Raw genomic sequence first — 25,298 nt, forward strand, 5'->3', positions numbered from 1 at the left:
TATTACAAATGTTTTTGTCAAAGCTTCAGATGATCTATCATATCTATGACTGTAATAATATATGGACTTTAGATAAAAAGTGCCTTCAACCCCACCTTGTTACTTGAATGCAACCTTAAAAAGCTTCCAATCTCTGCATTTGCCTTCTGATATGAGACAGTATACCCAGGAAAGTTGTTTCCTCATATTTAGAGACAAAAAACCCTCTGAAACTAGAAAAGCGGACTCTTGATCAGCATTGTTTTCAGAGAAAGTTCTCGATGAATGGGGAGAATGTAAAAAATTGATAAACAAAAATCTCATTGAATTAGAACTGGGGCACTAGAAGGGGGAGTTTTCAGGCCCTGGGAGAACAAGAGCACCCAATGGGATGAAGGACACTTCTTTCCTGGCAAAGACTAAGATAATGAAAAATCATGGATGCTTTGTTTACTATAACCTCCCAACTTTCTTTCCCCCTCTGAAAAATATCTAACTTCCCTTGCTGTGTGGGAACTTTCACATGCCTCACAATTACAATTCTGTGCTGATCCCAGATAAACCAACCCATTCTTGCTAAAGAAATACCTGACACTCTATTTGTTTCAGGTCAACAGAGGCCATGTGTTATACTTCAGAGGAATTCTCTGTTTATTTCTTCTTCTTTTTTTTTTTGCTTGTCTTTTCTAGGGCCACAACTGCAACATATGGAAGTTCCCAGGCTAGGGGTCTAATCAAAGCTGTAGCCCTGGCCTATACCATAGCTACAGCAATGTGGGATCTGAGCCATGTCTGCGACCTACACCACAGCTCATGGCAACGCTGGATCCTTAACGCACTGAGTGAGGCCAGGGATCGAACCTTGCAACCTCATGTTCCTAGTTGGATTCAGTAACCACTGAGCCACAGAGGGAACTCCTATTTCTTATTTTTCTCTCCCACTTTCTCAGTACTCTTTTTCTAAAACTATCATGGATAGGATATCATACTTCCTCATTATTGAATTTTTGTCTCATCTGTTTTACCATACTTTTAATTAATTTCCTCTTAATGATTTTAAAGAGACTATGCTAATTTTATTTTTCCAAAAGTTTTATTTAATATTTAATGGCAGCAAACATCTTAAATTTAAAGATGCGTCATATTTTTCTTTTTTCTCTTTTTTAAACTGATTATTTTAAGGATGACTATATTATGGCATCTATTGAAGGATACAAAATACTTTTTTTTTTGTCTTTTTAGGACCACTCCTGGGATATATGGAAGTTCCCAGGTGAGGGGTTGAATCAGAGCTGTAGCTGCCAGCATATACCACAGCCACAGCAATGCAGGATCCGAGCCACATCTTTGACCTACACCCCAGTTCACAGCAACACCAGATCCTTAATCCACTGAGTGAAGTCAGGGATCAAACCCACATCCTCATGGATACTAGTCACTTTAATTACTGTTGAGCCATAATGGGAACTCCCCAAATATACTTATGGTCTTTATATCCTGTACGTTTTCTACTGGAAGCTGAACTATGTCTGGGTTTTCAGAGAATGTCATATATACATACATATTTTTTCTTTTAATCCCTAAAATATATCTAGGAATCTTGATAGCTTGTAGATCCATAATATCAAGTAGTAAATTCCTAGAGTCTATATGCATAGAAGGCTTTTGCATTAGGAAGACTGGATGGTGGACCAGCCAATAAGTTAGATAATCCTTAAGTGGCAGAATATAAAGGTCTTTTTGTCCTAATATAGTAGTTCAAATTGTATCATTTCAACTGTATCAAAATCACTGATATGAAAATAACAAACTTGGCTCTGTCAGTGTTTTCCCTTTTCACTCACATTAGGATTGGAGAATATATATGAACAGTGTATCAGCACAGAATTTATCTATCTAGTCTATTTTTCTACCTACTTATTTTATCTATATCTAATAGACAAATCCTTCAAATCTAAAGTTCTTTGGTTGAATTATTTCTCAAAATCATTCTACAGGAATTCTTACAATCATCATTTTCATTCAGATACTCATAGATATTGAATTGATGTTTTGTGCAGATAAAATGGTAGAATGAGTTTTAATTGATAAATTAAAGTAAAAAATATAGGAAATGTAATTACTGGAGAATATAATTAAATATATATCATTAATATTATTAGTTTATTGGCAACAACATGTTGTATTAGAAATATTATGACTTTGGAATCAAAAAAGCTTAGTTTAACATTAAAAGTCTTCCTAGGAAGATGATGAGACACTGAGAAAATTAACTATTTTGCTTATGAGTTTTTTAAATCTTAAAATGGCAACAAAATATTTATATTATAAGGTGGTTATGGGTAAAAGATATCAAAGTTTCAGTAAACATTGACTATTTTTTCTACATTTCCTCAGCATCTGAATATCCTTATTTGAGAATATTCACAGAGCTGCTTTCTACTATAGTTGCCAATAATTGTTTTACTTTTTTTTTTCCTGACTCTGAAAAACTAAGATTGATACATACAAACTAAATTTGGCTGATAAGTGAGTCCCAACAGGAACTTTAAAACTCTAATGAGCAAAACAAAGAAGGAAACCAAGATTTTATTTTGCTGTTCTGCAGACTCAAGAAGAAACTGACAATCCAAATATACCAATAAAAAGTAAAGAGTAATTAGTAATTTAAAAACTTTTCACTAAATAAAGCCCACCCAGGTTCCCTTGGCTTTAGTGATGAGTTGTATTAAAAGTTTAAAGAAGAAATAGCATGAGTCCTCACAAACTATTCCAGAGGATAGATCAGTGAACATTCCCCAAATCATTTTATCAGGTCAGCATTACCTTGAGTCTCAAGTCAGATGAAGACATCACAAGAAAAGAAAACTACAGACTAATATCTTAAATATTAAGAAATCAACAAAAATCTACTAATTTAATAAAAATGTTCAGCAAATTTTCAGGATTCAAGCTCAGTATATAAATATAAACTTGTATTTATAGACACTAGCAATGAAAAATCAGAAAATGAATATGAAGTCATAACATTTACAATAACATCAGATATAATAAAATATTTAGCAAAGGAAGTGAAAGAAAGTGGACCTAAGTAAATAGAACATAATGCTCATTGATTGGAAGACAGTATTAATAAGACGGCAAAGCTCACAAATTAATCTACAGATTTAACACCATCAATATCTGAATCCCAGCTATTTTTCTGCAGACATTTAGAAACTTATTCTAAAATTTGTATGGAAATGCAAGAGACAGAATAGCTCACAAAATTTTGGGGAAAAAAAAAAGTAAAGTCAAAAAAAAAAGAGTAAAGTCAGAGGGCTGAGTTTATCCAATTACAGAACTTACTACACAGCTACAGTAATCAAGGCATTATTGTGCTGGCATAAAGATAGGCACAGATATTAATGGAATGGAATTGAGTATCTATAAGTAAACCCTCATATTTATGGCCAATTGATTTTTGAGTATGGTGTCAGGGTAATTCAATAGGAATTTTATTCAACAAATAATGCTAGATCAATATACAAAAGAATCATGTTGAATTGCTATCTCATACCATATTTTAAAAAAAACTCAAAATGTATCATGTTTTTAAATTTAAGACATAAAAATATAAAAATTGTAAAAGAAAACATAGGCATAAATTTTATGACCATAGATTAGACATTTTCTCTGATATACCACCAAAAGCACAAGTAACAGAAGAAAAAAATTAAATTAGACTTTCTCAAGTTAATATGTTTGTGCTTCAAAGATAGTATCAAGAAAGCTATTGGAACCCATAGAAAGGGATAAGATATTTGCAAATATTATTTCTGACAGAGGACTAATATACAGAATATCAACTAAACAACTACAACTCAACAATAAAAGGGAAAATAGTCCAAACAAAAACTAGTTAAAGTATTTGAATAAAAATTTACCCAAATGAGATACATAAAAGTCCTATCAGCACATGAAAATTTCCTCAAAATTATTCATTAGAGAAATCTCTATAGAACTATGAGATACTACTTTATATAGATGACCATTTTAATAAAATAAGAATTGAGATTATCTATTTTCAAGAATGTGCAAATTTGGCATCTTCATATATTGCTTAGGAGATAGATAATGGAGCAGTTATTCTGGAAAACACCTGAGCAGTTCTTCCAAAACTTAAAGATGGGGAGTTACAACATGATTCAACAATTTTGACATATATATGTATGTGTATATATATATGTATACATATACTCACACAAAAATGCATACATGAATGATCATAGCAGTTTTATTCATAATAACCAAAAAGTGGAAACAATCCAAATGTTAATGATGTATAAACAAAATGTGATAAATCATAACAGCAGAATATTACTCAACTGAAAAAGTAATGAAGTACTGATACATGCAACAAAATGGATGGAACTTGAAAATATTTATGCTATGTGAGAGAAGCCATACAAAAAAGCCACAAATTATGTGATTCTATTAATATGAAATGTCCAAAATTGGCAATGGGCAATTCTATAGACAGAAAATATATTAATTTTTGCTTAGGGATAGAGATATGCTACAGTGACAAGTGACTGCTATTGGTTACAGGGTTTCTGTTTAGGATGACAAAAATGTTTTCTTGGAGTTTGACAGTGGTGAAGGCTGCACAACTCTGTGAATAGACTAAAATAACTCAACTCTACACTTTAGCACTTAAATCGTATCTCAACTGAAAACTAATAAAACAAAACAAAAACAAAAACAATGCCCACCATATATTTAACATACAACATGGAACATGGCATATAGAAAATCCATAATAAACAGTGACTATATTGACATTTATCAATTTCTCCTAAAAATGACTTGATTGCAAACAGTGTATTATAGTAATGTCTTATTCAAGTTTATATAATGTAAAATAGGAAGATATGATATATAGAATTATGTGTTTCAAAGACATACATGATAAAATTAAAATTCTTAGCATAGTGAGATAACTATGATCTTAATTAGTTTAATTCTCTAGACAGACGCATCACTCCCTTATTGTCACAGACTTAATTTGAATACAATTTTATATGCTATTTTATCCAGCAGAATGATAATTATTCATTTATTAATAGCCATAAAATATTTTGACCACATCTTAAACTTTAGCAACCAAATAACTCATATCTTTTCTGTGCAATGATGTAAGAAATTTTTTTTCCAAGCAGATCAAGATGACAGAAAACTATATAAATTAAAGAAGTTATTTCAAGTTTTTATATTTTAAAATTTTATTTTATATTCTAGCTCTTGTACCTGAATGCATAATATGTGATACATAGTCAATATTGTTATCTCACTGCATACCACAATATAGGTATTGGTTTATGATGGCAAATAAATGAGAAATTCTGTACAGCACTATTTATAATAGCCAAGACATGGAAACAACCTAAATGTCCATTAACAGATGAATGGGTTAAGACGATGTGGTACATATATGGAGTACTACTAAGTCATAAAAAATGAAATAATGTGGTTTGCAGCAACATGGATACAATTAGAGATTAATTATACTAAGTGAAGTAAGTCAGAAAGAAAAGGATAAATTTCATATATCAATTATATGTGGAATCTAATATATGGTGAAACTGAACTGATGTACAAAACAGAAACAGACTCACAGACATGGAGAAAACATTTGTGGTTGCCAAGTGGGAAGGGGGAAGGAGTTGATGGACAGGGAGTTTAGGGTTAAAAACATTTATATTGAGAATGGATAGACAATAATTTCCTACTGTATAACACAAGGAACTATATCCAATTTCCTGGAATAGATCATGGTGAGTTAGTCTCTAAAAAATAAGAATGTATACATATATAATACATATGTATTATATATAATATATATAATATGTGTTATATACATATGACAGTTATTTTACTGCACAGCAGAAATTGGCACATTATAAATCAACTATACTTTAATAAAAAAAAACTAAAAATGGGACATTCTAGTTTATGAACAAATAAAGAACTAGTGTCTATGTCTGTTGGTTTACACTCAAACCCAATATTGGTGATTATAACAAAGCTAGACTCATCGTACATATTTTAAAAACTAACATCAAGACTGTGAAAGTGATTAGAGAAGCAGAGTCAGCCGTGACATCCTGAATGGGGGAAAAAAAAAAATACATGGCACTGCCTTGGGGGAGTATTTTGGAGGAAAATTGATCTGCATTCTTTTTCCTATGCCACATCATTCTCTTCAAAAGAGTTATTGCATCTTCTATACTTCCAAGCAGTGAAACAGCAGTGCCCACACGGAACTGGCCAGGATTTGTTGGATAACATCAGGATGTAATAAGAGTCCAGCTTGCATGAGGAAGTGTGAACTGCAAAAGCAAACAGACTTGCTGGTTTAGCAAAATCCCTTCCCATCCTAGCTCCCAGCCCTGTAGTTATGGCATCACAGATAATGAAGAAAGGTTCAAGGATACTTATGTACAAATGAAGGTAAGTAGTCATGTCCCTGAAGTCTGCATGTTAGGAATAAAAGCAAATGAATTAGGCAAAGTCAGCTTGCAAAATCAGGGCTCCATACTCTGGTGTAATTTTCCTACTCACTTCTGAATGTTTTAGAAAGACACAAAGTCTTGGTCTTTATACAAATATCCAAAGTATCTGATATTTCGATATGAGTGCATGATTAAAAATTCACACATTTCAGTGGTTACAACTACTGTTAAATAGAATTACAAGAGAAGTCAAGGAAGAAGAATGGAGAGAGATAAGGAAGAGGAGAAAGAAGAGAAAGAAGAGGGAGAGGAGGAGGAAAAAAAATGACTAATAAGAGAAAGAGAAAAGTAAGAGGAGAGAGAAAAAAGATGAATTGGAAATTGTGATGGTCATTGTACAATTATAAATGTAATAAAATTCACTGAGTTAAAAAAATTAACAAAAAAGATGTGTTGGAGGAAGATGATTACCTATAATAAAAATAATTAATTAATGAGGCAGATAGGAATTTGAAATAGGTATAATAAATAGCCTCTCAGAGAAAAGAGAGGGTACTAATGCCATTAAGAAGAGGAAAACAATCATAATAAATTACCAAGTAGGGATAGTGAGAATGTAAAAAACAAATTAATTGAGATTAAGACATCAATGCACAAGATGCCTATCATGATGCACACAGGTCAAGCACAATTTGAAGTTCTCAATGATAAAATTATTCATTAAACAGGAATCCAGGAAAATATACAATTAAACATAAAGGATATAAAGGATTAAATAAGAAATACTAACATCTATGTAACTCAAATTCCTGGAAGAAAGAAGAAGGTAAATCACAGACTGGTATGTTGTACTGAAGGAACAGGATCTTAGGCAAAGGATGTTTATTACATTTGGGTATGATAAGTAATGCCGTACTTCCAGCTATTCAACTGATCATAAAAACGTGACTGATCATTAAAGGAAGCACTCTGCATTTTCAGAGAATACACATGAGTCTTGTGTTGCTGTCAATCTGGCTTTAACTAATTGGACCTTGGATTGGCATCCAAGCCAAAGGAGTTTTCTGTGTACTGGGCATTGCTACCAAACTACGAGCCCGTTTCAGATAAAATTATCCCCAGAAACAATGTCCTATGGTATGATTTTACCTACTAACTCAGTCATGTCTGATCGTGGGGAGTACTGTAGTGGAGAACATTTCTGAAAATTGACAGAAAGCAATAACCACTAACAAGTAAACCACAGAGGAAGCCAATGACATGAGATATGAAGGAGAGGTGATCTACTTGATAATGGAAGCAAAGCAGATTAAAAAAGCACAAAATGGGAGAAGCTTAAACATGAATATAATGGACTACTAGAGTCTGTATTGAGTCACTAAAACTTGAGAGAAATGGTGCATTACATATCACATGTCTTATAAAATGCCTTATAAAATTTTCTATACAACCTTACTTATGCAATTAATTGTTTAACAAATAAGACAAATTAAAGGACAGTACCTAAGACTAACATCCTACTCATCACTGGGGTCTAAAGGGTGAGCAGCTTGTATGATAGGACTTGAGGCAAACCAATACCTTATACACTTTAAACACTCAAAATTACACCACTTAAGGTGTATTCCTGGTGAAAAAAATTCGACTATGTTCTCTTGATATGCAAATATTCTACCTAAATGAACTTTAGCATATCCTAAGAGAAAAGAATTCAATTGTCTAAAAAGAAAGACATTAAATTCCCCAAATTCCAATCTAGATTGTTTATTCTCTATATATCTCCCTAGACAGGAACATAGGTAGTCAAATAGCTGGAGCTTCTACATGGACATGAAAGCCAAAATCCTTCCATATATTTGAAAAATGTCATACAAGAGACTTTTTATATAACATTACCTGAGAAATAATTTGCTGTTCATATTTTCCATATTATACTCGGGGGCTATTTGATTTAAAGAATTTATATCATTTTTTATTTAAAACAAAAAATTGGGGAGCTTGAAAATTTTCTAAAATATGTATTACTATTCCTTTATTTTACTAATAAGCAACCTGAAGATGATGCACAAAGGTCAAGAACAATTTGAAGGCAAAAACTAGAAGAACAAAATGTGCATTGCTTTAGTTTAGAGCTATTTTATTTATTTTTATAATTAAATTTATCTTAGATGATGGTAGACAAAAATGGGAATTGCAGTGCTGAAGAACTCAAAAGCTGAATTATCATTAATACTTGTTTTTGAAATGCTCTATGATTTTGACTACCTATGAATGTTTAAATCAGTGTATTTGCAATTAAACCCTGATATCTCTCTACTGTGTATTTCTAAATATATGAAATGTACTTAGTCGACTATCTGACATATTTCAGATCTTTGAAAATATAATTTGTTCTTCTTACAATCCACATGATAAAAAGTACAAATTCAGGAACTGTATATATTAGATTCCTCTTCTTCAAATATTTGTATATGTCTTTACATTTTTTTTTTTTTTGGTCTTTTTAGGGCTGCACCTGCAGCATATGGAGGTTCCCAGGATAGGGGTCAAATCAGAGCTGTAGCTGCCAGCCTATACCACAGCCATAGCAACACTGGATTTGAGCCACGTATGTGACCTAGAATGCAGCTCATGGCAATGCCAGATCCTTAACTCACTGAGCACGGCCAGGGATGGAACCCATATCTTCATGGATACTAGTTGGGTTTGTTAAGCATTGAGCCATGATGGGAACTCCTGGACTTTACAATTTATAAGCGACTTCATATTCATTGTGCTGGGGACATGTCTCGGATCGTCAGTGTCAGAAAATGAGACACATGAGATATCGACAAGGCTCTTTACTTCTGCAAAAGGATGTGGGTACTCAAAAAGCATGCACAAGAAGAGACCTCCCTATTTATCCCTAATTCAGGTGATGTACCTGTCCCCTTCTTATTGGTCAGATCAGGGCACACATTCTTCTCGGTTGGCTAATTGTAAACAAATTGTTACTGGGAAAGTGGGGGGGGGGGGTTGGGTGTCGCAAGAAGGCGTCTCAGCCAAAACTGGAGCAAAATGGAGTAAGCAAGATTTCCTTTGATAGAAAGACATTATGTTACTTTCCACAGTTGTCAGCATTAGATTTGTTACTTTCCACAGTTGTCAGCATTTAACAACCTTGAATTGGTGGCAAACCATGAAACGGACGCTGATAGTTTAATTGCTGGCCTGAAAATATGCCAGTATCATATGGTAGATTAAAAACTCACAACCAGATTTTCTGTATCCAAATATAATTCTCTCCGTCTCCAGGTTATTTACTCCATCATAGAGATCCAGTGAATCCTATCATATTGAGCCCTAGAGCCAGTCTCTGTGTCATTGTTTTCCTAAACCTAGATTGCCTTCTTGCCATGGAATTTTCAAGTTGGAATCAATTAAGTGCAATGATATAGTTAGACTTACTTATCTAGTAATATGAGAGTAAGCCACATTAATTAAGTTTTCCTCTATTCACATTAATCATTATTTCCTCTAGGCTGCATTGCTTTGATCTCTCTGAGAGTTCTGCATTTTTTTCTTGATATCAAATAATTTTTGCAGGTTATATGCATGTCAGATTGTGAAAACTTTGAGGATAACGTGAGATCTACTTATTTTGGTATATTTAACATTGCTCTCAACAGTTTAATGTACATGATCAACAAAGGAAAATATAAACAATTTAAAGTAAATATTCCAAATAAGTCCACAGTTTAACCTAAAGTTAATGATAATTGATGACAGCAATATTATATTTTAGCATACATTTTTACTATCAATAAAATGTTTTTTATAAATAATATCAGTAAATTAAGAGATCTTACCTAGACCATGTCTATGTGTTGACATTGGTGGTAAGACGGTCCAAGTCTTGGTTTTGGGGTTGTAACATTCAACAGTATTCAGTGTCTTTAAGCCATCTCGACCTCCAATTACAAAGAGTTTGTCATCAATAACAGCCACACCAAACTGCAATCTCCTGCCATTCATCATCCCTGCCTGGATCCATAAATTTGTTCTGAGATCATATTTCTCTATGGTTGTAGCTCCTGATAAAACATAAAATCAAACAGTCACCATTTACCAAGAATCCAACAATCATCCCAAGATACTGTACAAATTAGAATGTGAAATATTCTTGTTGCATTCATTTTTCTTGAAGAAAAAAATGGCAGAAAAACAAAAGGAGTAGTTATTTAAATTTAAGTACTTTACTTTCTCTTCTTGGCAGACACTGATGATTAAAGTAGACACAAATATTCAGCTTGTTTAAATTACATAATAGTCTCATGCTAAACTATTTACTCAATAGAATCACCACTGGGCATGGCACAGTTTTGTGAATAGATTTTAAAACTTCTCTTTAACACTGTGTTATAAAAAAGTGTAACATAATTCTTAGCCTGAAAAGAAATTTATTACAGCCCTTTTAAATAACCAAGCTATGTACGTTACCTGTATAATTTCTGAAAGTGAAGTGAATTTAATAAATTATTTACCATGTTTCTCTTTAAATTTCTTATGCCTTTAAATAACAGGTAGTTTTAAAAATCAGTTTTAAAATATGTAAATAAATGCTAACTGTGATTTTTAAACCTTATTTTTAAAAAATGCATCCAGGGAATAACTTAATAGAATTTAGAGACATAAAATGATCTTCTATCCTTATCAATTAAGAGGATAGGTCTAAATAAAATAGCTTATCTTCCCTAAAATCTTTTTTTTTTGGTCTTTTTGCCATTTCTTAAAATCTTTTTATATATAAATTTCTATAATAAATCAGACAAAGAAAATAGAAATTGAAAGAATAAGCTAAATTGATGATGAGGTATGTTTTAATGGACTCAGTTAACACTTCATATTGCAAACATCTACCTGAACTAGGTTTATACAATAAAAATATAAGCCAGCAAACACTGATTTTACTTCAGTGTTTGATCTAAGAGTTTAGACAGACTTGTCAATGTTTCATCTTTAATAATTAAATATAACCACATTTATAAGTCAACATTCTTGTGTACTTTCACTTATGCATTAAAGATCATTTTACTTGTATTACAAGGTTGCAAATTAGAGAAAATATTCCTCCTGAGACTCATTTACTATTTCAAACCTAACCAGCAATGAACTAAACAAATATAAACAACTTAGCAGGAAAAATTTTGCTAGTTGAAGTAAAAAATCATATTTTTTGCTCAATTTTTATTCAAAAGTAACAAAGTAGTAATATAAATACTAATTTAAATGAATTAAATCTGTTTTTGACATTATTAAATTAAGAATTAATTTTCATAGGACTAAGTATGAAGTATTACAAGGCTATTATTATCTTTAGAATAAAAATAAACTGTAATATTCATAAAAGTCATTCCACACTACTTAGTAGCATAAGGTATATTATTTAAATAAATGTGCTGATTTTATGTTTAAACGTATTCATTATGTTTTATATGGAATGCTTTATTCAAATATGTACAAATTGAAATTCCAAGGTGAACTAAATCATTAAACAATTTCAAGGTCATCTGAATTCTCAAAGCTTGACAGCACTGGGATTTCACGAATGCCAAACTAAAAATTGAGTTGTATGCAAAAACCTCTCTCTTATGACTATCTCTTGACAAATTCTAGCAGAAAGTGTATATAAGGAAGTAAATAAGTAAAAAACTACTTTCCTTAATTTCCAAAACCTTGGTCAAAACCTTTGTAGGAAATTGATACAGTCATCTTTCTAAAAGAAAATCATTGAGAATGTGTGAAGTTAATGGCTACTGAGTAGCCAGAGATGGAAATAAACCAACATCCACAAACAAACGTGGTATATGCATATTTATATACCATTATTTGTTCATCAAAAGGAATGAAATACTGATTCATACTGCAACATGGATGAAACATGAAAAACTCACACTAAGTAAAAGAAAACTGTGAATCCATTTATATGGAATGTCCAGAATAGGCAAATCCATAGAGACAGGAGGCCAACTAGTGGTTTCCGGGGGCTAGGGGAGTAATGAAGACTAAGTACAAATGGGCAAGAGAGAGATGCCTTTGGATCTAATATTGGATTGTAATGATGGTTCCAACACAATAAATTTACTTGAAATCCTTGAATGTACACATAAAATGAACCAATTTTATGTATGCAAATTATATCTCAATACAATATTTTAAAAACACTTTGAGAATTAGAGGAGAAAGAAATAAAGTTCATGTCTTTGACAATTTATTACAGGCCATACAGAGCTCACTGTATGTATGCCGTATGTTGATGTTGCTGTTGTTGCTGTGTTTATGGGAGGAGTGGTGGTCTAAGGGGAAAGCAAGAATTTAGGTCTTTTAAAATAAAATAAAATAAAAATTAATTAATAGAAAAAAAGGTATTTTAAGTAAACTGCCTTTGGTCACACTCTATTAAAAATTTATACATCCTAGAATATTAAATTGTAGTTGATTAATTTTCACTTCTAGGTGGACCTAAATAAAGTCAAATAAGGAAAATCTACAACACAGAATTTATTGACTATATATTAATGTATATGTGATCACTAACCATCCAAGTCTAAAATATAGATACATCAAAAATAAACAAATTTAAAAAACATAAAGACTGATAATATTAGCAACAAAAACTTCTTATAAATATAACACGGAGTGAATTTCTTTGATTAGAAACATTAAAATAGAAATATGCTAATGCATTAACAGGCAATTAATAGAAAAGCAATAAGAATATCATGTTAATGTTGAAAGATTACTTGTGTTCCTAAAATTAAATAACCCCATTAAATTTCCAACAAATTTAGAAAATGTGTAGTTTTGATATTGATATCGAAACACTTAGTTGACCTTAAACTGATGTGACTATTGTGGGAAGTATATAGTGTTTGTGTGTGTGTGTGTGTGTGTGTGTGTGTGTGTGTGTGTGTGTGAAATAAAATATATAGAGCATTTAGGAAATGGAGGAGTTGACTATTTGATTTGTAACTTCCTATTTTAAATAGTTTGACATAAATGTATTCTAGTTCTAGAACTAAAATACTAATTTATTTTTTAAAAAACGGCTTTTGGTAATGCTAGTGATCTCATAGGAAAAAGATTTTTAAAAAGGTAAGTCAAAGCTTGTGGTTATTTTTTCTATCATTATTACTGAGCTACATTTTCTTTTACAGCAAAGAACTCATGTATTAAAACAACTTTATAGCAAAAAAATCCCACAGATATTAAAACACTATTACAAGTACACTTTATTTATTCATTTTCTTAATGCGTTCGTTGCATGTAAACCCATATATTTGACATTTTCCAATTAAATATTTATTTTTATAACTAACATTTGCCTAATATAAACCAAGCCCTTGCTATTTATATTATTATTAAAATTACTTTAAGTTTTTTTAAAGACTTGTTTTAAGGATATTTTTTCAATGTTTAAAAAAATTTAAGAAGCATTTTCTAGATAATATTTATTAGAGGAGTTCCCCTAATGGTGCTGCAGGTTAAGTTTTCCTCAGTGTCACTACAGTGGGTTCCAGCCACTACAGTGGCACTGGCTGCTGCTGTGGGGTGTGTTTGATCCCTGGCCCTGGAACTTTCACAAGCCATGGGTGTAGCCAAAATGAAAAAAAAAATATATGCTATATAATTTTTCTATTCTTTGTTGAAAATGTCAGCAAGGGTGATTGAAAGGGAAAATGGCGCGCACAAATACACATAGACATTATGCTGTGGGCCTGCAAAAGGAGGTATTAATTTATTAAAAAATGATATATTCATTATCATGTACTATACATTCACAGGGAGACTGATCAAAAAGAATGTACTCAATACTCAAGACTTCATAATTGTGATAGTATTTTATCATAACACACCAATTTATTATTTAATCCACATTCACTGAAAGACCTACACAATGTGCAATTAAGTGACCCACATAGTCTGAGTACAAAATGGCAAAATTAAGTTATTATTGGACTAAATTTTGAAGAATTTAACTTATAATCTTAACTCTGATCCATCCTCAGAAGAGACACCAGAAATGGTTACAGTCAAGATTGTCACTAAGCTTGGTGTCAAGACTCATTGGGAACTATGTGCACAACCAGAATTTAATTTAACGCATGAGCATCTTTCCTGATTCTAAAGATTGTTACGGGAAAAGATAGCTTAACTTTATTTCGTTCTTCCCCTGAGACCCTTGGAAAAGCGTGGTTATCCCATAAAATATTTCTTAACAGCCCAGTAGGTCAATATCTAGTCCAGAAGATAATTTTTTTTTTCTTCAAAACAAACTGATTTTAGGCTGACGCGATGATATTCCTGGTTTTGAGTTGTTTCTATAGCTTGGTGCAAACTGATGACTTTGAACGGGTAATCTCCCATGATATACTTCAAGGTCAAAGAAAACGTGCTGAAATGGAACCTGAGTGACTGAATGAAGTTACTGAGGCAGATATCAAGTAGGGCAGTCCTCAAAAGGGCAAAGATGAAAGAATAAGCCTTATTATGTTGCTTTTCTTTAGAAAAAGCCATTTAGTATTTTAAAGTTATCCCTCCCCAAGTTGCAAATTTTTAGGTTTCTCTGACACAGAATTGTAAGTGAATCATTTTCTTAGATTTATATGATGATTACTATTGAGTTAAATGCTTTATAAATTATCCAGTTATAGAATTGCAGTATGAAAAGCTATTCTTTAAAAGTTCTTGATAGTATCATTTGTCCAGTTCAAGCCAAGGAACTAAAAATCAGGCCAAGGTGGTTAATTTCACCTATCTATTTCAATTTCCATTTTTGCCTTTCAACAATACTGACAATGATGGAAAGTGTGATGAGAAAAATTCAGGATAAAATGATCTGGCCAAGTTCTTTGAATAGAAAGAGAAAAATATCAGTTCCCCACAGAGTTAGAAAATTTTTAAATTTTACATATATGAAAATCCAAGGTACCCATTAAATATTCAAATACCATAATATATGCTCCATAATAAAAATGATTCAATAAAAAATCTCAAGGAAATTAAGTTTTTATTTCATAGTTAAGAATTAATGCTTTCTCTAATTTTTTTCACCAAGATTCCTATTATTATTAGCTATATTAAGAAAATTTGCTTTGAGTTCACATGAAAGATGTAAGGCTGTGTGATTAGACACCTGCAAGTTAATGAGAACTGCACACAGACCAGTGTCTGCAAGGACCCATCAACAACGAGGCAATACAATCCTGATAGTTTTAGTTCTTTCTCTTGCCCACTCAATCAATCACATTCTAAAGGAATAGTCACTGCTAAGTGGTGTTAATGTGTCATCAGCATACTTGATATATCTTTAACTAGGCTACATTTAGTGTTCACAGATAAGCAGAACAAGGTAATAATGCAAATGTACGCTTATTTTCTCTCCTTTACTTCCAAAATATATCATTTTGATTCTCAGCTTTTATCTCTCTGCTTATTCTTTTTTGAAAGTAAATATTCTCTCATAAATGCCATAGTCTAAGTCAGAGGGGCCTCTGCTTTCCAGCTGTCATGCTGTATACAGGATAGCACTGAGCGGCTGCTTTGTGTCAAGAAAAGAACAGTGCCTCTCACAGTCCTGATTTTCCTTCAACCAAAGCAAATCCCTTACATTTCTACTAAATGCACAATGGTATGAACTTAGATAAATTCACACATGTATACATCGCAGTATTTTCAAAAGTTTAATTTAGTATGAAAATATTTTTGGTGTGTATTTCAGTGTTGATACAAGATAAAATACTTTATTTTATACTAATACTTCTGTAAAGTTGGATCTTATACAAAATAAAAAGTAAGTAATTAAATGTATAACTACACTCCCCGCCCAATATAGACACTGGAACTTCCTGAGGCACTGGTATTTTCACTTCTTCCATCTCTTGCTTACTCCAGAGAAATTGAGGTTGACATCAACTTCATCACTGAAATTATCTCTCTCTCTCTCAACAAGTATGGCTGCATTCCTTAAGTAATATGTATAGTTAATATGACTCAAGTGCAATAGAGTAAACTAAATGTGCTTATTCCCTTTGGTATTTATTCATGAATTTTTATCATGGTATCAAATCATCACTTGAAAAGTGTATCATTATGTGTATAGATCATTATCTACAAGTCTACATTAGTATTTCTGAACCACATCGGTGCTGCAGGATCTTAAAAGGAATTTTTTAAAGTCAGGCATCAAAATTACCTCAGTGTGAAACAGAACTAACATAAAGTTCTTCAAAAGCTTTGACATTAAATAAAAATAAATCCAATAATTCTGTTATATCAAAGAATATTTCATGTGGACAAAAAAAAATCTCCAAAACCCAGGTTGTTATCTAACATGTGAGTGGTATTCTTAGGAGAACAAAAAGCATGAAAAGGCAAAAAAGGTTTAGTAATTATTAGCTATGGTAAAAACAGTACATTTTGGTGATTTATTTACTCATATATTTGCATGATTTTTAAGACACAAAGAGGTATTTTTGTGATGTTTTCCATGCATTTTCTGTTTGCAAGTCATGTATCTCATAACACAGGTTTATGCCTCTCATACATGAAATGAAGAGGTCTCAAAAAATACTTGTACATGACTGCTTACAGCAGTTTGGCAGTTTTTCTTATAATAGCTAAAGCTGAAAATATTCTAAGTGTTCATCAACAGGAAACTGGATAAACAGATTACTATTAAGCAGTTTTTAAAGAATGAGCTATTGATGTATATGACACCATGGATGGATCATCAAAATATGTTCATTGACAGAAGTTTAGGTAAAAGAATATGAAACATGTGCTTATGAAGTTTAATCATAGGCCAAAAGATGGAGGAATAGGAAGAATTTGGACTCCTTTCCTACCACAGACTTACCAAAATTACAACTACATATACACAACTGTCTCCAAGAATGACCTGAAGACTAGTAGAAAAGGTTTTCCACAACTAAAGATAAAAAGATAAAGCCACAGTGAAATGAGTGGAAAGACCACATGCAATCTGGTCAGGATCCCCACCCTACGTCCAACACAGGAACCAGGTACAGGAAGGATATTACAGCTGTGGTGGTCATCCCTGAGTAGCAAAGGTTCTGAATATCATGTTACTCTCCTTAGTACTGGAGACCTGCACAGGGAGGTCAAACTCCCACAATATTTGGCTTTGAAAACAAGTGGACATACAGACCAATGGAAGATAATAGATAACCCAGAAATACACCCAGACACCTATGGTCAATTAATCTTTGACAAAGGAGGCAAAAATATAAAATGGGAAAAAGACAGTCTTTTCAGCAAACATTGCTGGGAAACCTGGACAGCTGCATGTAAGTCAATGAAACTGGAACACAATCTCAAACCATGCACACAAATAAACTCAAAATGGCTTAAAGACTTAAATGTAAGACAAGACATCATCAAACTCCTGGAAGAGAACATAGGCAAAACATTCTCTGACATCAACCTTACAAGTGTTTTCTCAGGTTAGTCTCCCAAGGCAATAGAAATAAGAGCAAAAATAAACCAATGGGACCTAATCAAACTGACAAGGTTTTGCACAGCAAAGGAAATCATAAAAAAACCAAAAAGACAATTTACAGAATAGGAGAAAATACTTTCAAATGAGGCAACTGACAAGGGCTTAATCTCTTGAATTATACAAACAACATATACAACGCAACAGTAAAAAGGCCAACAACTCAATTGAAAAATGGGAAAAAGACCTGAAGAGACATTTCTCCAAAGAAGATATACAGATGGTCAACAAGCACATGAAGAAATGCTCAACATCCCTGATTATTAAAGAAATGCAAATCAAAACTACTATGAGGTACCACCTCACATCAGTCAAAATGGCCATCATTAATAAGTCCACGTATAACAAATGCTGAAGGGGGTGTGGAGAAAAGGGAACCCTCCTGCCTACACTGTTGGTGGGAATGTAGCTTGGTACAACCACTATGGGAAACAGAACGCAGGTACCCCAGAAAACTAAATATAGAACTACCATATGACCCAGCAATCCCACTCTTGGGCATATATCCAGACAAAACTTTCTTTGAAAAAGATGCATGCACCTGTATGTTCACTGCAGCACTATTCACAATAACAAAGACTTGGAAACAACCTAAATGTCCAACGACAGATGAATGGATTAAGAAAATGTGGTATCTATACACAATGGAAGACCTATACACAATAAAAGAGAACAAAATAATGTCATTTGCAGCAACATGGGTGGAAAAAGTGACCCTAATACTAAGTTAAGTAACTCAAAAAGAGAAGGAAAAATGCCAGATGATATCATTTATATCTGGAATGTAATATATGGCACAAATCTTTCCACAGAGAAGAAACTCATGGACTTGGAGAACAGACTTGTGGTTGCCGGGGGCAGGGGAGTGGGATGGACTGGGAATTTGGGGTTAATAGAGGCAAACTATTGCCTTTGGAATGGATTAGCAATGAGATCCTGCTGTATAGCACTGGGAACTATATCTAGTCACTTATGATGGAGAAAGATAATGTGAAAAAAAAAAGAATGTATGCATGTATGTGTGACTGGGTCACCTTGCTGTACAGTAGAAAATTGACAGAATACTGTAAACCAGTTATAATGGAAAAAAATAAAAATCTTTAAAATAAAAAATTAGAGAAAAAAAAGTGGGGCTTATGTCTTGGAGAGTGGCAGGGTTGTAAGAAACCAAGAATTTTCTCTTAAAATCTCACAAAAAACTGACTTGCTATGAAGCTCAACTCAGAGGCACCAGTTTGAAAGCACCTGAGTCATACTGAGGAGTTTCATTGATAAATCTTAGGTATGTCCCTGAGGGGCTTGGGTCTGTTGTAAATTTCTCTGGGTATAGAGGAGCTGGAGATGGCCCAATCTTTTTTTTTTTTTTTTCCTCATCCTCTACTTAGTTGGCCCAGCACTGGTGGGTTACGTTTCTTACTCTTCTCATCTAACTACTATCATAATGCAACACAGTCCAGGTTCACCTGTGGACCTGAACAAACCAGTGCCCTTCCAAAATGGTCACCTACCAGACCCAATATTCACCATCAGTCAGCAGCAGAGACCATCCAAACAGCTCTTTGTACCACTGGTCCTGGCAGGCACATTTCACTGGCAGTAGAGCCCATCCAAAGTGGCTCTCTACAATGTCAGATCAGGCAGATGTCCTAGATCAGCACATATTCCTCCACAGGGGCTCTCACACCAGGGGCTAGTCACTCATAAGAGATAACATGTACCAGTTGTGGCTGGGTCTTTCAGCCAGATGCATTATAGATCAGGGCCAGCCCCCTCACACTAGCAGTACCTGCAGTGATCACATCTGAGTCTAACAGGAGGGCACATGCAGCCCACACCAGGGATAATCTTGGAGTACCTCTCTTGGTAACCATGTGGGATATGCTATTGGGTCCCAAAGGATACCATCTACTCAAAGCCACGCTTTCAAGACTAAGAGATATAGCTGATGTATGTAGTATATAGGACCAAACACAAAGAATTAGGCAAAATGAGACAAAGATATATGTTCTAAATGAAAGAACAAGAGCAATCCTCTGGGGGAAAATAAAAAAGCTAAATAGAATGGAGATAAGCAATCTTCTAGAAAAGGAGTTCAACGTCATGGTCATAAAAATGCTCACTGAGATCAGAAGAAAATGAAAAAACACAGTGAGATCTTCAACAAAGTGCTAAAAATATAAAAAAAGAACAAGTCATAGCTGAAGAATACAACAACTGACACATGAAATACAGAGGAGGTAATCAACAGCAGATTAGATGTTGCAAAAGAATGGATCAGTGATCTGGAAGACAGGCTAGTGGAAAAGACCCAATCAGAATAGTAAAAAGAAAAAAGAAATCAAAAGATAAAGATAGTTTAAGGGACTTCTGGGACAACATCAAACATACTAACATTAGCATTATAGGCTTCCTAGAAGGAGAAGAGAGAGAAAAAGAGAAAGAAAAACTATTAGAAGAAATAATGTCTGAAAACACCCCTAAACTGGTGAAGGGAACAGACATTCAAGTCTAGAAAATACAGAGAGTTCCAGAGGTGAACTTATACCAAGACGACATCATATAATTATGTCAATAGATACAGAAAAGATTTTGACAAGATTCCACATTTATTTAAGATATAAAATCTCTCAACAAAGTAGATGTAGGGGGAACATACTTCAACTTAATAAAGGTTATATATGACCATCCCACAGAAACATCATATTAATGGGGAAAAGCTAAAAGCATTTCCTCCAAGATCAGGAACAAGACAAGGATGCCCAGTCTTGCCACTTATATTCAATATATTGTTGAACATCCTGCTATAGAAATCATATAAGAGGAGTTCTCATCATGGCTGAGTGGTTAACAATTCTGACTAGGAACCATGAGGTTGTGGGTTTGATTTCTGGCCTTGCTCACTGGATTAAGGATCTGGTATTGCTGTGAGCTGTAGTGTAGGTTGCAGACGTGGCTCAGATCCCATGTTGCTGTGGCTGTGGTGTAGGCCAGCAGCTGCAGCTCTGATTAGACCCCTAGCTTGGGAACCTTACTATGCTGTGGGTGCAGCCCTAGAAAAGACAAAAAGACAAAAAAAATAAATTACATAAGAAAAAAATAAATAAATGATATTCAAAGGAGTTTGCATCATGGTTCAGCAGTTAATGAACTATTATCCATGAGGATGCAGGTTCGATCCCTGGCCTTGCTCAGTGGGTTAAGGATCTGGCGTTGCCATGAGCTGTGGTGTAGGCTGCAGACGTGGCTTGGATCCCGTGTTTCTGTGGCTCTGGAGTAGGCCGGTGGCTACAGCTCCGATTCAACCCCTAGCCTGGGAACCTCCATATGCCACAGGAGCGGCCCAAGAAATGGTAAAAAGACCAAAAAAAAAAAAAAAAAAAAAGTCAGACAAAGACAAATATGGTATATTTTACTTTTTGGTGTATATGGTATATTTTACTTTATGGTATATATGGTATGTATGAAATATGGTATATTTTACTTTATGGTATATATGAAATCTAAACAAACAAACAAAACAAAAACAGACTTATGGATACAGTGAACCAAGGGCTAGTTGCTAGAGAAGATGGATGTGGAAGGTTGGACAAAATAAGTGAAAAAGATTAAAAAGAACAAACTTCTAGTTATAAAATACATGTCACAAGAATGTAATATATTATATAAAAAATTTAGTCAATAGTACCATAATAATTTTGTGTAGTTATAGATGGTTACTAGACTTACTGTAATCATGATTTTATAATGTGTTTAAATGTGAAAATAACTATCTTGTAACACATGAAATTAACATAATACTCTACATCAGTTATACGTCCTCATATATACATATATATGTCATCAGTTATATAATTTTGCCCTCCAAAATGATCACTTATTGAGGACCAATATCAAAGATTTACATTAACTTTTCTTCTTGAAGTGTCCTGTAAAATTTTTCAAGTAATGGCGATCTTTGTTTACAGTTTGCCTTTCAAAACTTTGAAAAATTTGAAGTAAAGGGGAGTTTCATAGTTCTAAAAAGTTTATATTGATACATATTATACAATATATATGTAAACACACATATACATGTGTCTTGTTCACTTTGGATATCTATTAATATTAGTTCAATAGGTTGTAATTTAAATATGGCAGGCAGTCACCGAAAGCCTATTGTAAGTAACAATTGTTTCTGATGTCAGAAATGCAAAGTTCCTGTCTTTAAGTTGCTTATGATTTAGGAAAGGGAATTTAATCTATTCTATTATAACAAAAATATACTAATAAGTTTATATTTGTAGTTCAGAATATTTGCTAACAATGCCTCAGATCCAAGATATGTATTGATTTCTATTTAAGATCAGGCATGGATTTGAATTGCATTTGCTATGGGAATAATACGTAAGGATTTGATCAAGTTGTTAGTGAGTCATCAACTACATCATAATCAGAACTGTTCTAATTTTTTTTTTTTTGGTCTTTTTGCAATTTCTTGGGCCTCTCCGTGGCATATGGAGGTTCCCAGGCTAGGGGTCCAATCAGAGCTGTAGCCACCAGCCTACACCACAGCCACAGCAACGTGGGATCTGAGCCATGTCTGCAACCTATGCCACAGCTCACAGCAATGCCAGTTCCTTAACCCACTGAGCAAGGCCAGGGATCGAACCGGCAACCTCATGCTTCCTAGTTGGATTCGTTAACCACTGAGCCATGATGGAAACTCCAGAACTGTTCTAATTTACTACATGATATACTTTAATATTTTGAGGTAGAATTATTATCTTCATTTTAGAGGTGTGGAAGAAGTCATATATGAATATAGTATTACCAAATTTGTGAATACTCAAAAATCATCTAGCCATGGAAACATTAATGACCTACTTTATAAATATGTAAAAAGTGGGAATTGTCAAGATTGTTAATAGTTTAATTCTAAACAAAACACTCTCCAAAGAGTATAGAGCATAAAACAAAATAATCTGTGGAGAAAAACTCAAAATGCAAAATAAAAAGGGAGCTTATGTTTTTTAAAAAATAGAAGACATGCTAATGTGCCCTCTAATTGAAATGATGGTAAATCTGGGCAAACTGCAACAATAGCACTAGTTTTTGTTTTTTGTTTTTGCACTGCTGCACTTAAACACAACACACTTTCCAAGAAAAAAACTTCAGACAAATAGCTGAAGAACAGTGAGGTGAAACCTGGGGTCAAAAGCATCAACTGAGTACAAAAGACAGCATTTCCTTGCAGTAGCTGTCTATACCTACAATAGAATCTGGGACGCCTGCCTTGTGCCAAACATCAGGTGGGGGAGTGATCCAGAGACTTGCATTCAGCTTGGAGTATTGAAGAGGATTACTAATGCTCTTTGTCACTGGTAGCCCTGGTTCTTGGTTAAAATTGACTCATACTTGATGGAGAAAGGTGTGAAAGGATTTAAATATAAAATGGAACCAGAAAATATGAAATAGAGAATCTCATGCATGTGCCCTCATGAAGATGATATTTAAGAACCAAGAGACCGATTTCCCAGAGATGCTTTATTTAAAGGCCAAACATTAATAGCCATCTGCCAAGAATCTTTCCCTATCCTCAAGGCAATGAAACTAACTTCTTGGATTCTGCTTGGAATCCACCCACTTTGCACTCCCTGTTTATAAATAAAGGCCATCCCAAACCTTCAATGGGCTGGGCTGTAGCTTGCTAGAGATTGCATTTCCCAAATTGCAATATCTTAACTCTGTCAGGAATAAACTCAGTTTCTGGTAATTATAGCTTGCCTCAGTCTACCTCTGTATTTAGGTTGACAAAATCATCTTCAATTAGGACCCCAAAAGCTCTACAGAATAATGAAATTAACTATAACTTCAAAGCAATCTTAGCAAACACTTAAAAGAAGCAAACTAATGTGAATGAGACTTGTCAAGAACGACAAACAAAAAAGGACCAGTCTTTCTGACTCAATTCCAATTTCTCGTTGAACAAACATCTTTGCATGGATATCCCCCAGGCACCTCCATTGTAAAAGGATCAATAGAAATAATATCTAGAAAGGATTTTATAAAATCCTTAACTTACTAAATACATGGCTATTGTTGATGTAGTCAAAATCAATTTTGTTTCCAAACCTGCTTTTCCTCTTGTTAATGGTGTCACCTGCCCTCCCATCATCCACATTTGAAACCAAAGAATAATTTTTCAGCTCTGTCTCTCCTTTCTCCTTATTTTCAATTAGTCATCAAGCCCTATTATTCAGTGTCTTCTTCTTTCCATTTCTATTGTCAACACCCTATATCAGAGCACAATCAACTCTTATACTTTTAAAAAAGCTCCCTAAATCATCACCCAATTTCCAGATCCAGTGAAAATCTTTCCTGAACTCTTTCCTCCAACTTAAAAACCCTTCACCAATATATATGCCTTTTTAAATGCCACTCATTCCTCAGGATCCCTACTAGACTAGCCTCTGTTTGGATACATGCAATTTCTTGTTTACTTTCTGCTATGTTAATGATAGTAACAATGATTGTATCTAAATAATAGGCTAATAGTTGGTTTTCCTTTTTTTATTTAGGGTTTTGTATATTTACATATTTTCAATATGTGTTCATAAATAGAATGAAACAAAGTGTATCTTCAAAAAATACTATTTCTGTGAATACAAAACCAAATTATTTCTATTGCCATGGAATTGTCTACAACATCAGAAAATAAATTCAATAGATTTTTGATACAAATATATTCCATTAAACAAGAGCATCAAATTTTATTTCATAGCTTACATGAATCACACATGAGTGTAAGTCATTGAAAGCACTTGAGAGTAAGCAATTAATGTTTCACTTTAAACCAAACTTTTAAAGGATTTATGATAATTCTTGTGTGATTTGTAATACAATTCTTACCAAAACAAGAGCAATTTATTGGTAGCATCCATTGCCTTGATTTAAATCTGCATTTGATGTCAGTTGAGAGCATTTATTAAACATTTGTTCTCAGGAGTTCCCTTTGTGGCTCAGTGGTTAACGAACCCCACTAGGACCCATGAGGATGCAGGTTTGATCCCTGGCCTCACAAAGTGGGTTAAGGATCCAGTGTTGCCGTAAGCTGTGGGGTAGGTCGAAGATGTGGTTCAGATCCTGTGTTGTTGTGACTGTGGTGTAGGCCAGCAGCTGTAGCTCCAATTAGATCCTTAGCCTAGGAATTTCCATATGCTGTGAGGGCAGCCCTAGTAAGTAAAAATAGAATAAAATAAAACAAACAAACGTTGTTCTAGTAGAAGCTG

The 25,298-nt window shown here is 33.5% G+C and overlaps 1 protein-coding gene across 10 annotated transcripts in view; it reads right to left on the minus strand.

Annotated features, from left to right (window-relative positions):
• Positions 1–25,298, minus strand: part of KLHL1 (kelch like family member 1) — a 386,276-nt gene that overhangs the window by 65,973 nt on the left and 295,005 nt on the right. For 9 of the 10 annotated variants that reach the window (XM_003131017.5, XM_084982469.1, XM_021065654.2 and 6 more), the window contains one exon: positions 10,322–10,546. In XM_003131017.5, coding sequence (XP_003131065.1) covers positions 10,322–10,546 — 225 coding nt within the window. Of the gene's footprint in view, positions 1–6,099; positions 6,351–10,321; positions 10,547–25,298 lie in introns of those variants that run through there. The other variant, XM_021065655.2, reaches the window with a different exon arrangement.

This window comes from Sus scrofa, chromosome 11 (assembly GCF_054392235.1).
Source record: "Sus scrofa isolate SSC_HxYL_T2T_F1_AM1 chromosome 11, Sscrofa_HxYL_maternal_Yorkshire_Landrace_v2.0, whole genome shotgun sequence".
Taxonomy (NCBI): domain Eukaryota; kingdom Metazoa; phylum Chordata; class Mammalia; order Artiodactyla; family Suidae; genus Sus; species Sus scrofa.